Raw genomic sequence first — 14,995 nt, 5'->3', positions numbered from 1 at the left:
AAAATAATGAATTCTCAACAGTTCTTATCTCACACTGATTATTGTTTGATGGTATCCAGAATAACTGAGTATATTTTAAGCGAATTTTATCTCCAGGGCAAAGGCGCTCAGCATTCAGAGTATATAGAAAGTCATGTACCAGCTAGGCAAGGAAGATCTGCGTATCACTAAATGATGCAACTCAGACTGCAGAAGACAGATAAGTCAGGGGATTCAGGCTGCCTGGTGCAGTGGGATGAATGGCCACAGACCCAGGCTACTTTTGTGCTGGGCTGGGCAAAATGACCTGTCTTCTCACTGCCCCCTGTAAAGGTAGAATTTGAGAGGCAGGAACTAAATTTAGCTTTGTTTTTTGCTGCTCATGAAAGAGGAGAAAGCTCATTATTGCTTTGACATTTTGAACGGAACATAATCTGTCATGCAGTAATGGAGGGAACACATTTTAATATTTCTGGAAAAGACCATCTTTTGTCTGAATATGCAGAAAAGGCAAGAGTGTTCAATAAGTTCATAGTTTATAATTACCTGCTTAGGGAGAAGATACTAGAGAGATTTTTACTCTACCAGATAAAAACATAACAAGATCTAATAGTCAGCAGTGGAACTCAATAATTTGAATAGGAAAGAAAAAAACATTTTTGTTAAAATACTGAAAACAGTCCATTGCCACGGACTACTCCAATACATAGTGAATTCTCTCTCACTTGACATTTCTAAATCAAGTTGGGAGAATGGGGTGCTGAAAGGCATGAAGTGGTTCAACTGCAAATCACTGGGCTGAAAGACATCTGCATGTGAGGTGCAGACTAAGTTTTTTCCTATATTTTTCAAGTACATATAGGTAGGACAAAATATTATGATCTTCAATTGCAGGAAGAAAGATTTAGATTACGCATTTGGCGAACCTTCATGATAGTAAATGAGAAAAGGAATGAAGTAGACTATCCAAGTGGAATTTGAAGCAGTGTAATAGAGCATCTGTGATAGATATGAATAGATACATAGATATGGACATCCCTTGGGTCAGCAATAGGACAAGGACAACCCTTAAGGTTTATCCAAGTCCTCTCATTCTTAATTTCATGGTCCTTCCTAGCCTTCAAATCAGTATTTCTGAACCCGTACACCTGTGTCTCTGTAGCATCCAGCCCTACAAACCTGGCTCGTGTCTGAAGGCTAGTGGCAGTGTTTGTTTGGCTTTAGAGCAACTTTGAAGCTACTATTGACTGCTCAGGGCTTGTGGCATGGGTGTCTCATCTCAGTACTTACACCACATCTACCAGCTAATGTACAGATAAAAATTACACTTGAGCCATCAGCCCCCCCAGATCATGTCTAGTTACAGACTGTAAGGTTGGATCCATGTGCAATTCATTGAACGGTATTAATGAAGTCTTGGCTTGTGCTTAACTCTAAGCACATGAATAATTTCATCACTATCCAACAGAGCACTTCAGCCTATGCTTAAGTTTCACTGATGTTGATTACTCACATGCTCAAAGTCAAGCACATGCTAAAGTGATAAAGACTGCATATGGCAAAGCCTATATAGCTAGTTGTCATAAAGTGGGTATTTAGGCAGACTTCAGTGCAGGTGGCAAGGGATTAAGATAGCCATATATCAAAAGTAGCCTTATAACAAAGAGTTTTATAGTGTAGGTGCACTGCATTATTAAATATAAGGATCATTCTTGAGCGATATGTGGCTGTTTCTGGGCATGTTTAAAATATTTAGCAAGTTTTTGAATATAAAAATGTTCGGAGTGGATCTTCAAAGACTTTTTGACATTGTTCTGTTCTTAAAAGTGAGCATCTACAGTGCTCAGGGCAACTTCTAGGCAAGATAACCATGAAGTGATAATATGGAAATGAACATTTTTTTTTTTTTTTTTTTTTTTTTAAAACAGGGAGTCTGGGGAGAGTCTTTGAGGGTTGTGAAAGTTAAAATATATATATCTATGTGCATGGGCATGCACACACGAACACTGGTGAAGCAGGCAGAGATTGGTAGCCAGGTAGCCTGCAGTCAATTTTGCTGTCGTGTTGGGTTCTCCTGAAAAGGAGTGTTAAGGAGCATAAAAGCTAAACAAAACAAAAAAGAAGACTGTTTTATGACTACTAGCTTGTAAATCTTAGATCACTAATAGCACTAATTTGCTCCATTTGAGAGAAAACGAAAAAGGAAGGAGACTTGCTTTTCTCACTTGAATTTCATGGAGGTGAAGTTTTGGAGAACAAAACAAAACATCTCAGTTCCATGTAACATGTCGTAGCAAGCATCCAGCCAGCTGCCATTTTGAGGGTAATTTTTTTAATCAGCCATTTCAGTTTTAGATTGGCCTTGATCCTCAGCCTACTCAGGAATTTTTCTCCTTACGTATATGCCTTTGCTGAAGTAAGCGTGTTGCTGTTGTCATCGTCATCGTCTAATACACAGCTGCTTTCTTCCTCCTGTCAGCTCTTGAGCTAAGCAAGGAGAATGCATGCACACACACACATGCTCACACACTTTATTTTTTTAAAGAAAAAAACCCCACAACAGAAAAGAATGCATGCTGTGACTTTAAAAATGAAAGGAATCGAACAGCTGTGGGTAATAAATCGATTAATTAGAGTGGATAAAATGAAGGTGAAGGGTGCAGAGCACTCTTTAATTTGAAGATATATGACCTTGTAAGATACTGCACTTCATTTGCTATTAGATCACACTTCAGAAGGGGCTTTATTAAAATCTATTCTAGGGTGAGCTGAGGTAAAACATATTGTTAAAAAAAGCTTTTGACAGAGTATGTTATATACTTTAGTCTGCTTCAGTGATTTCTGTCACTTTTTATACTACACATGTTGCAGTGCAAGAAAAGTTAAATATCTAGACATTTTCATCATATTTCTGTAAGAAACAGAAATTTAAATATTTGAAGTAATAATGGGAACATTTACTGTTGCTTTGGCTGCAGAGCTGACATAAAATTCCCTAACTGCCTCAGTGCTGAGTAGATTTTTAAGAGGTAATGTATAAGTTCCTTTCCGTGTTTGTATGTGGCTTTCATTAATGTCAATAGCAGTTACGGGCACTTTTTCCAAGCTGAATACAGCTCCCAAACTTGCTTTTTTTCCAATGGCGGTTGTTAGAGATTAATCAAAGCAGCTGGGTCTGTCCTGTACGACGCAGCATGCAGGGCTGGGGCACAGGGGCCGTGTCAGCCAGGCGGAGATGCCTGATGTGCTGTGTGCGTTTTTTCTTGGCTGTGGAGAGCTGGCTTCTCCAAAATCAGGGTCTGAAGCTGCTATCCACAGCAATAGCCCTATTAAATCAATAGAAGCATGAGGATCTGCACCACATTTATCACCTACTTTTGTAAATAAGTCTCAATCTGATAGATGCTTTTTCCTTTACGCTTTTGTGGATGTTCATTGTGTGATAAGATTAGATAGACTGACAGGCTGATAGGTAGGCTGATAATCTTCTAGCCTCCTTGTCTAAGGTTTTGTAGGTTTTGTTAGCAGCAGCCGTTTGTGCAACAGCCAGAAGAGGGGAATTCAGTCAGCAGCAATCCTGCTTCGCCTGGTGTGCCCGAGTTTAGGTTTTTTGGTTTTTTTTTTTTGACTGCTGTGAGTCATTCCTCTTTACAAAGGTAGTTTCAATAATATGGTTCTGTTCACCATATAAACTCTTTCATTTTCATGCTCAAACACGAGGCTTTCGTGAATTGCAATCCCTCCATATGGTAAAGGGCTCTGTAGTTCAGCTTCGGGTCTCAGCTCCTGCGGAGGGGCTGGGATCAGGCTTCATTCAGGTCATTATGCAGGTATGGGTCAGGCGGGAAGCTTGGTTCAGGCTTTGAACTTTCAGGAAGTTTAGTGCCTTTAGGTGTAGTGGAGCCATCACTGGCCAAAAAACGTGCTTTCATAAAACAAACAAACAAGAAATTAATTTTAGATTTTCCAAAATAGGTAGTTGTTATTTCAGGAAACCTCCTCCTCATTAAAAAAAAAAAAATCCTAACAAAACAACAACAACAACAACAACAAAAATCCTGGATCACGATTTTCAGGTTGACACATATTTATGAATTTATCAGAGTCTTGCAGAGGCATTGAAAAAAGGAGGTGGCGGGAGGGGGGGGAGTGCTTTTTGAAGATAGCACATAGTTTATATTGTGCCCAGGACTGGAATTTTCTAGTTAGCAAATTATGACTGTAGTGCAGACTTGTCCACACCTGCTCTTTATGTAAAGCTGAATCAAGGTTAAAGGAATGCTTTCCACCTTTATGCAGTTGTTCAAAGAGGCTAGAAAGGCAAACAGAACAATGTTTTTGGCTCTGGTGAGTGTTTCTGCATTGGAGGGCAGGCTCAGGCTCAGAAATTCTTGGGACCCAGTTCAAGCATGGCCCGACATTTGTTACTGTTAATTGCAACTGTGCTGTCGGCTTTGATTACCGGATGTTTCATTTGAGTGGCTTCTTGGTGTTTTGGCAAAAGGAATGTCAAAGTGGTTTATGCAAGGGTATGTTTTCCAAGCTCTTGTTGACTTGAATAGGACTTGTGCAGCTAAATACCTACATAATATTTTAAAAATGGAAGGGCTGGCATGACTGAAGCATGTATAAATTAAATTCAGCAAGATCTCCGGGGACTGCTGCATGAAGTATATAAAAATATAAAATGAAAGAGAGAAAATGACTCTGAAGCTCCTTGCAGGTGCCTTGTAAAACCTACCACACTGCATTTTCCTTGGTTTTTGTCTGTAGTCATAAATTTTTTGAAACAAATTCCTTTTTGTGGAATAAACACGTGAAAGGATTTGGATCCTTATGCATCATAAAGGAAGGTTTTATTTGCGAGTTAGAGGATATAAACGTGTATAGCACTGATGCGTATGTGTGATATTTGTCATACATGTTAAGTGAATAAATGTGGTGAGTAAATGTGCTGTTCAACAATTTATATCAGTCAATACATTGCAATTAAGTCCTTCTTTCAGAAATGCCAAGGAGGAAATGTGTTAGCAAAATAAAGCTCATGCCAACTGTATTTAAATGTTCTCCGTGTATTATTTTTTGAGTGTTCTTTCTGTTTTTCTTTTATAGGTAAAGATGAGCCTTCAAGCTATATTTGCACAACATGCAAGCAGCCTTTTAATAGCGCTTGGTTCTTGCTTCAGCATGCCCAGAACACACATGGATTCCGCATCTACCTGGAAACAAGCCCTTCAAACAGTTCCCTTACTCCACGCATCACCATCCCTCCTCCTCTGGGACCGGAGACTGTTGCACAGTCCCCGCTGATGAATTTCCTTGGTGACAACAACCCTTTCAATCTTTTGCGGATGACAGGACCCATCTTGCGTGAACACCCTGGCTTTGGTGAGGGTCGGCTCCCAAACACGCCTCCGCTGTTCAGCCCACCACCTCGTCATCATCTGGATCCACATCGCCTTAGTGCCGAAGAAATGGGGTTAGTTGCCCAGCATCCCAGTGCCTTTGACAGAGTTATGCGTTTAAACCCCATGGCAATTGAGTCCCCAGCGATGGATTTCTCCAGAAGGCTTCGAGAGCTGGCAGGAAACAGTTCCACCCCTCCGCCAGTCTCACCCAGTCGCACCAACCCTATGCATCGTCTATTGAATCCTTTCCAGCCGAGTCCTAAATCACCTTTTTTGAGCACCCCACCACTGCCTCCCATGCCCCCCAGCAGCACTACGCCTCCCCAGCCTCAGGCCAAGAGCAAGTCCTGTGAATTTTGTGGGAAAACATTCAAGTTCCAGAGTAACCTTATTGTGCACCGGCGCAGTCACACAGGAGAAAAGCCCTACAAGTGTCAGCTCTGTGACCACGCTTGCTCCCAGGCCAGCAAACTAAAACGCCACATGAAAACGCATATGCATAAAGCTGGCTCCATGACGGGCAGGTCAGATGATGGACTGTCCACCACTAGTTCCCCCGAGCCGGGCACAAGTGAGCTTACTGGAGAGGGACTGAAATCCAGTGAGGCAGATTTCAGGAATGAGAGCGATCCTTCCCTGGGCCATGATAATGAAGAAGAGGAAGAGGAGGAGGAGGAGGAAGAGGAGCTCGAAAACGAGAGCCGGCCAGAGTCGAGCTTCAGTATGGACTCGGAGCTGAGTCGTAACCGAGAAAATGGCTCCAAGTCGCTGCCGGACGAGAAATCCCTTGTCTTGGGAAAAGTCATTGAGAATGTAAGTCTAGGTGCCATCCAGCAATACAACGACATGCTAGCTGAAAAACAGAAGAGGAGTAGCTTCATGAAAAGGTCTTCTGACCAGCGAGACTTGTGTCCTCGAGATCTCTGCCAGAGAGATCCAGGTGATGAAGACTCAGTGGTAGGAGAGCTAGACCGCACTGAAGAAGGGACAGTCAACGGAAGAAACTTTGGCCCGGGTGAACCCTTCCCAAACTTGTTCCCCCGCAAGCCGACGCCTATCACGAGCCCCAGTTTAAACAATTCCTCTAAACGAATAAAGGTAGAGAAAGATTTGGACTTGCCACCAGCAACAATAATACCTTCCGAAAACGTTTACTCCCAGTGGCTGGTAGGGTACGCAGCATCGCGGCACTTCATGAAGGATCCGTTCCTCGGATTCACAGACTCCCGACAATCCCCCTTTGCGACCTCTTCCGAGCACTCGTCGGAGAATGGGAGCCTGCGTTTCTCCACCCCGCCGGGGGACATGCTGGACGGGGGGCTCTCAGGGCGCAGCGGCACAGCGAGTGGAGGCAGCACCCCCCACATCAGCGGCCCCGGCCCCGGGCGACCCAGTTCGAAGGAAGGGCGCAGGAGCGATACATGTGAGTACTGTGGCAAGGTCTTTAAGAACTGCAGCAATTTGACGGTGCACCGTCGGAGCCACACTGGAGAGCGGCCTTACAAATGCGAGCTCTGCAACTATGCATGTGCCCAGAGCAGTAAGCTGACGCGCCATATGAAAACGCATGGCCAGATAGGGAAGGAGGTCTACCGCTGCGACATTTGCCAGATGCCCTTCAGTGTTTACAGCACCCTGGAGAAACACATGAAAAAGTGGCATGGAGAACATTTGCTGACAAATGACGTCAAAATTGAGCAGGCAGAAAGAAGCTAAGGCCCCCCACCCCCCCGCCCCCCCACCCCCCCACCCCCTCCCCACCCCCGCTAGGTTAAATTTCAGGGGTCTAGGTACCATTTTATTTGTACAGTTTAACTATTGCCAACTGAGAAAAGATGACCTAACTTGCCTCCGTAAACATAACTTAGCATAACTATGGTAGGTGCCAGACTTTGGCACTTAAATGTAACCTGTGTCTACAAAGTTCTATTAAACCTGAGGGTTGATTAAGGCAGTAAAAATTGTGGAGCCTTTTAACTGTGCAATAATTTCTGTATTTATTGGGTTTTTGTAATTTTTTGGCATGTGCAGGTACTTTTTTTTATTCTTTCTCTTTAAATTTCTTTTAAAATTTTGTTGGGTATCCCTTTTTAATTTTACCCAGTCGTAGCCTGAGATTACTTGCATTGTAGGGGAGAAACATATCTTTTAAAATTATAATTTTTGGGCCGCTGCTTTGTTGAAATTTAAGCTAAGCATGTGTAATTTCTTGTGAAGAAGCCAGCATTTGAACAGAAATATTTCTTTTTTCTTTCCTTTCTTTTTTCCCTTTCCTCTTCTTAAATAACCTTGAATATTAGGGAAAACAAAATTGTACAGCGGATAACAATCTTTAAAATTAGCACTTTGTTTTGGAATTGGATCGAATATGGAGCACTGACAATGTGGCTGATGATAGAGAGGCCTTTTCTGGATGAATTTCATCACTAAAGTTAGGGCAACGAAATGTCATAGGTGCAGAAGGCAGCTACATTCAAAAAACAGAAACATTCTTAATTGTGCATTACTATCGGATACTTTCTTCTTGTTGTTAAGAACTCTGCCAACATAATGGTGCCACTTTGTCATTTTTCTGGGGTGTCCTTCCCTCCCTCTTCCCCTCCCATGACTTTTCCCAGAAACAGAAAAAGTACCATCTTGAGTATTGCAATATTATTTTCAAACCTTGGAGGAGCCAAATGCCATCTTTTTTCTTTTTAAACAGCAAAATCATAAATTTGGCTTCAGGACATCTACTTTAGTCGAGATTTGCTGCAGTTAAAATAATGACGTGGGGTTGGGAAAGTGTGAATTTCTCAATGAAAAGCCTCAGCTTATAAGCATATGGTTTATGGACAGAAATATTAGAAATATCTTATATGATGTTGTTATAAGGAAGGGAAAAATAAATTCTAGTTGATTTACCTGTCTTGGCAAGATTCCACTCCTACTGAAGTCAGTAAGAGTTTTCCCCTTGACTTAATTAGGAACAGAATGGAACTGAATTCAGACAAAAGCATTATGACAGAAAAAAGTGAAGAGAAGAAAAATGCACCTGCTTGACTTTCAAATTCCAAATTTTATAGAGCCTGTTATGACTAATATTAGCAAACAGTGGAAAATTATGGTTAGAGATTTTAATTATGTTGACCCGCACTTTAAAGCTTTTGTTTGTGGTTAAGAGAAAAATGGCTTCTCAACAAGAAATTACATCATATTCTTCTACTTGGCCCAAAGGTGGGTTAAACTGTAAGGGAACAGCTGAGATTAAGTGTCAGTGTTGCTAAGCATGGCATTCACAATACTGGCACTATAAAGAAAAATAAATAAAAATAATTTATTGGACAGTTTTTCTACTGCCATTCAATTTGACGTGAGTGCCTTGAAAACTGATCTTCCTATTTGAGTCTCTTGAGACAAATGCAAAATGTTTTTGTGAAATGGAAAGACTTTTAAAAAAAAAAAAGGTAAAACAAGAAAAGTACATTCTTTAGAAAAAAAGAGCCACATTTACTTAAAAAAAATTACTGGTTGAAGATAGTGGACATGAAAATGCCATAAGACCCAATCAAATGAAGATGTATACCCAGCACAACTTCGGACATCCATTAGCTGAATTATTCTCAGCCTTTTTTTTTTTTTCAGGACAACGCTGCTTAGGAAATGGAATGGAAATGATTTACTGCTGAATTAAAACTCAAATGACACAAATTACAAGTTGTTATCATTGAATGAGAAAAAACAATTCAGGAACAATGGCTAATTTTTTTTAAAAGTTAAATTTAGTGCACTCTGTCTTAAAATACGTTTACAGTATTGAATACATACAAGGGTAAAAAAGAAATTGTGTGTATGTGTGTTTGAGCAATCTTTTTTTTTTCAAAGTTTGCTTAATAGGTTATTAAAAAAAATGCCATAATGGCCATGTGTATATTGTTTTCTTTTGGTGACGGGGTTTTAGTATATATTATATATATTAAAATTTCTTGATTACTGTAAAAGTGGACCAGTATTTGTAATAATGGAGAATGCCTGGGCATTTTACAAAACCAGAAAGAAAAAAAAAATTTTCTTTTTTCCTTGAAAATGTTGCAGTAAAATTTAAATGGTGGGTCTATAAATTTGTTCTTGTCACTGTAACTGTAAAGTCTTGAGTTTTAGTAAATTTTTTTCTGCCTTGGGTGTTGAATTTTTATTTCAAAAAATGTATAGAATCTCGTATTTGGGGATTAAAAGGTGATTGCTACACCATGTAGAAAAAGTATGTAGAAAAAAGTGCTTAATATTGTTATTGCTTTGCAGAAAAAAAATCACGTTTCTGACCTGTACCTATTTTTCTCTTTTTTTTCTCCGCTTCCTCCCTTCCCTTCCCCGTCTGGAATGGATATTGATATTGGTTGATTCATATGATGTAGGCACTTGCTGTATTTTTACTGAAGCTTGTAATTTTTTAACTGTACGCTTGTCCTTTTAAAGGGATTTAATGTACCTTTTTGTTAGTGAATTTGGAAATAAAAATAAAAACAAACAAACAGGCTGCCATAATATATTTTTTTAATTTGGCAGGATAAAATATTGCAAAAATAAAAAAAAAAAAATTTGTATGTGAAGTCCTTATTGTACAGGAAAAAAAGGGGGTTGTTAGACGACCTTTGAGTAAAAGAAACAAAACAAAATAATTAAGTGCTTTTTTATTTTTAATTTTTTTTGTTGTTGTTGTTCACAAATAATTTTAGTTGTATATATATTTTTTTTTTGTCAGAAATGGCCTACAAAAAAGTGCTGTTCCCACAGGGCTCTAAATAACTTCAAAGCTGCCTGGACCCCTTGCATCAAGGTTTTACCAGGTATGGTTGAACCAGGCTGGATGGTTATTGCTTATTCCTGTGAAATGAAATTCCGTTCCCTTAAAGGTATCTGGGGTGACATCCCACAGCTTCCCCACAGATTTGAGAGAGAGAGAGGAGATTTTTTTTCCCCCCCCTTCCAAACAAGAAGATGTCCAACGCATCTTCTCTCTCCTGGCCACCCCCGACTCACTGCTCCCCACACCCTGCCACTGCCCTCTGGAAGAAAGTCGTTTTACAGCAAAATGTGAGAGCTGTTGCATCCATGTTGACACAAACCGGTAAAATGGTCTGCTGTTGGTACAGCTGTAACCAGGTTAAAGTAAAATTGGTCCAGGCACAGCCCTCCTCTTCCCTGTCAGAACAGGACCTACTCCGTGTACAGGTCTTGCCAGTCCATGTTATTAGCTGCTTTGCTGCTGTTCGCTCCTAATTGTACATTCCATAAATTTCTGAATGTTTGAGGGACTGGGATGAAATCCTGTGCCTTTCGATATCTCTCTTCTTTGCTGTCCTTTCTCTCTCTCTCTCATGCTCTCTCTCCCTTTGGGGTCGAGGGGAAGGCAGGTGGCAGAAGAGGCACTGATGCTCTAGTGAAGGGGACGAGGAGAAAATGCTCACTGCTCTTGCAGGAAATGACGGTAAAACTTAAAACAAAAACAACAACAAAAAATATCGCCATGTCAAATTCCTGCTGCTGCTTTCGTCGGTGCAGAACTGCTGGAGCGATTGGAGAGGCATGGGTGTGACAGCAGGGGGAATTCGGTCCAGCTATCTAACAGATAGTTATATGTCTTCCTGGCTTGAACAACATACCCTTAAGACTTCTGGACAAATTCTGGATCTCAATTAAACTGATAAAAATCAGGAATTATTCATCACTCTCAGTCCTGGGTTACTCCAGCATTGCTGAGGCTGGAATGTGGTCCCTTAAAGGAACATTCTCACTTTTTGGTGAAAATTCAGATCTCTGACAGTTGTGTAAATCCAGAGTCACGTCACAAAACTCAGCAGAATCCCTTGGACATGTATCAGTGTAACGAAGATCGGAAGTTAACCATGTATTTTCAGTCCACAATTTGCTGATTTAAGAAAGAATTTCCCTTTTCATTTTAGTGTAAGTTGCTTAGGAGCTCCAGTCTCTCTGTTGTTTTTAATTATCCAGGATAGCTAACACCAGCAGTTGTCTCATTTTGTGACTTAAATCACTGAAACTAATAATAAGTCACCCAAAAGCACAAGGGTTGTGTTTCTGCAGACTGTAGTGATTATGAAATGGCCCTCCTTCTTGCTTAGAAGAACTGTAGTTTACTAGGCCATAAGCACAATATAACATAGACATAAAATAGCTAGAATGCTGCCATAGTTCTTTTTCACAATTTAGATAGTTTCTTATTATTATTTTAAGGTTGAATTTATTACTTTCATTGTGCCTAGTCCTGCTGCCTTTGAAGTCCAGAGCAAAACTCCAGTCAACTCCTTTGGCAACAGGACAGGTCTGAGAACCTGGTTTTAGAAAGAAAAGTATCAATTTTTAAGGAAAGGGTCAAAAAATCAGCATTTCATCCCAGTCCTATGTAAAAGACAGTCCAAGGTTTTATTTATCACAGGCAAACTCATTTTTATGGTGCTCTTTGTATTTTAGAACTGCAAAGCAAAGTAACGTTGATTTAAGTTGTTTGCATTTGTACCGGCAAGGCAAAATATTTTTATTACCTTTTTCTATTACTTATTGTATGAGCTTTTGTTGTTTACTTGGAGGTTTTGTCTTTTACTACAAGTTTGGAACTATTTATTATTGCTTGGTATTTGTGCTCTGTTTAAGAAACGAGAGCACTTTTTTTTTTATTATGGATAAAATGTTGAGATGGCTGGAGGTCATTTCAATATGGCTTAGTGAAATATTTATTGTTCCTTTTATTCTCTGTACAAGATTTTTGGCCTCTTTTTTTTCCCTTATTGTCACAATGTTGAGTTCAGCATGTGTCTACCATTTCATTTGTACGCTCGTTCAAAACAACGTTTGTTCCAGTTTCAAGTTATAAAAATAAATTGGACATTTGACTTGATCTCCAAATCTTGTCTTTCCTGGTTTTTTGAAATTGAGGGGTGGGAAGGGGAAAAAAGAAGAGTGAGGAGTTGAAGCTTCAGTGCAGATGATAAAGTTTGTGCCGTATTTTCTGTTTGTTCTCATGGGGGTCAATCAGGAGAGAATTCTTGTTTGTGGATGCCATGTGAGCACCTGCGTGATGCTAAGCAGATGCTCAAGCCCTGCTTACATCCCTTGGACTTAAATATAATTTAAAGTATTTTATGAGTAGGGCTCTTGAGAGAAAATGGTAGAATAATGCTGCATAGAGTCATATTTCTGATATGAAATTATGTTATGTTTGGGGTAATTAGCATAGTTTTCTGCAGAGGGTGAGAAGGCTTTGCTCTTCTTGTGTTTCCTTCCATCCCCATGAACTTCACTGGGTGCTGTATGCACCTAAGATGTGCTTTGCTTCTTGGATGCCAATGCAAACAGGGAGAACACTGATTTAACCAGGAGCTGAATTTAGGCCACAGACTGTGTATTATTCTGTGAGAAGCACCAAAATGTAACTGCACCTAAACATCTGCTCCTCCTTCTTGGCTAGAGACAAAGTCATACACAGTTAAAGGTAGAATTTTGCACAATTTGCAGTCTAAGGATAAGAGCTGACAGATACAGGCAGTTCACTGTCCTGATACTCTTTATCAAGCCAACCTGTTAGCAAATGCATGCAAATCTTAAATGAGAGAATTGTTATTCAAACCATTATTGGAAAGCTCAGGAAAGATTTGGAGTGTCAGAGACCAGATTCTGATTTCCTGGAGGCCCTGGTCCAACAAACCATGTAACAGGCTTGTGATTCAAAGCAGGTGGGTAATTGAAATTCATTTCAAAGGAACTGCTTCTGGACTTTAAAGTATTTGGCTCAACTCAGAAGTCGGGAGGGGAAGCTAAGTGGTTTGTGCTACAGAAGAGCTCCTACAGATGGTCCCTTCCTGATCTCAGGCTCCCTGACTCTACAATCTAAATTTAGGTATGTGTGTAAGTGCTTTGCTGGATCAAGGCTTCAGAGCGATATAAAAGTTACAGGCTTTGAAAAGTTGCACTCATGAAAAACCAGTGAAAATGAAATCAGAACCCAATGCTGACAATTATATTGGGCAATAGTTCACGCTGTAATTCCCCAAATGCCACGTTCATTTTGAATGCCTTCTGCAGTGAGCCGTAAAGGCTGTTACATTTTACTTCTAAATTTTGTACAGTTTGCATTTGAATGGGGTGTTTTTAACACCCCATAAACATGACTTCACTCTAGTGGAGCTTTACACCGCTGTGTCATTTTGTCAGCTTTAAAGTCATTGCAGGCCTTGCAGATGTTGATGTGGTGTTTGAAGATTTAGCAGCAGCAGCTGGCTGCTGTGCCTCCTTGCCTGGGGCCGGAGGGTTTGGTTGCTTGAGGGCACTTTCTGTCCACTGCATCTGCTAGGGGAGGTGGTATCTGCCGGCAAGGAGAAGCATGGACCTCCTGGAAGTAGTAATGCCTTAACTCATCACTACTGGATCTGCTAGAGCTTGTCTGTCGGAGCTGTGATTACTCACACACATTGGCATGAGGGAAAAAGCAGGATTAGGAGAAATCACACAAACAAGGCTGCAAACAACTAAATCCAAATGAGTGTCTTTGTAGCATCCTTGGGTTGGATACTCCGGTTTCACACATGCTTGTGTAACCCAAGAACTCTAATATAATCAGTAGAGAAAAAAGATTTAGAAAAATCTTTGTGAAATCCAAAAGAAACTGATGAAGTGCAAACTTTGGTATGAAAAGTGAGGTAACGTCAGCATTGTAACTATTATAATGAAGAAACATATTATAAAGGTGATTTAATTTCTCATGGGCTTTATTCCTCACACTGATTCCACATTATATAGCCTCTTTGGATTCAATAGGTTTAATCCTGATTTACGGAAGTATTTCATGGGGTTGAATCTGGCTTAGTGGGTTTTACATACAAAAAATTTACATAAATCATAAGAACATATAGCAGAATAGCAGTGGCCATTGAACCTGAACTCCATAACTGAGACCTTTCCACCAGCAAGTGGAGTCGAAGAGTTATATTTATCCTATCAAAGGACAGAAAGGTACCATGTGATCTGCAGGTCCAATTAAAGCAACATGAAAACAACACTCAGAATGAAAGGCTTTTGAACAGACCAATAATTATACACCAAAATAATTTGGGAAGTAATTCTGAATAATGAATGTATTTGAGAAAATTGTGATCCATTTGCAGACAACTTATAAGCAAAAAAGAGGCAACATTTGCCTAATAGTTGATTTTCTCAGAATTTTTCTCCTAGCTCAGCTAAACACTTACCTTTAGCTACTCAGCAATAACATGCATTTCACTGTCTGACAGATGATAGACCATTCTCTGGGGTCACATACGTTAGAGATGGAAAAGACCTATTCATTCCTTTTGCCTGTCCATCACCAATGCAAGATTATTTCTTTTAGTACATTTCCTAAACAGGACATCATGCAGAACAGAATCAAATATAATTTTATACCTACTTATTGAAAAAAAGTTTGGCTGGTAAGAAAAAGATTCTTCATCCAGTTTTGTCACTGTCCACTTCCCCATGGGTTGAATTACAGGATATAACAATATGGTAATACATTAACTGAGAGCAGACACATCCTTCAGGGCTTGGTTGGACTATGGCTTGAGGGTAAGGCTAGT

The 14,995-nt window shown here is 40.0% G+C and overlaps 1 protein-coding gene across 5 annotated transcripts in view; it reads left to right on the top strand.

The window, feature by feature from the left end:
• BCL11B (BCL11 transcription factor B) overlaps nucleotides 1–12,282 on the top strand; it is a 96,850-nt gene extending 84,568 nt beyond the window's left edge. For all 5 annotated transcript variants that reach the window (XM_055812731.1, XM_055812749.1, XM_055812736.1 and 2 more), the window contains one exon: nucleotides 5,092–12,282. In XM_055812731.1, the coding sequence (XP_055668706.1) occupies nucleotides 5,092–7,103 (2,012 nt within the window). In that variant the 3' untranslated portion in view covers nucleotides 7,104–12,282. The remainder of the gene's footprint in view (nucleotides 1–5,091) is intronic.
• Nucleotides 12,283–14,995: the final 2,713 nt, after the last annotated feature.

Source organism: Falco peregrinus, chromosome 1, assembly GCF_023634155.1.
Source record: "Falco peregrinus isolate bFalPer1 chromosome 1, bFalPer1.pri, whole genome shotgun sequence".
NCBI lineage: Eukaryota > Metazoa > Chordata > Aves > Falconiformes > Falconidae > Falco > Falco peregrinus.
This window is presented reverse-complemented; position numbering and strand designations above follow the sequence as displayed.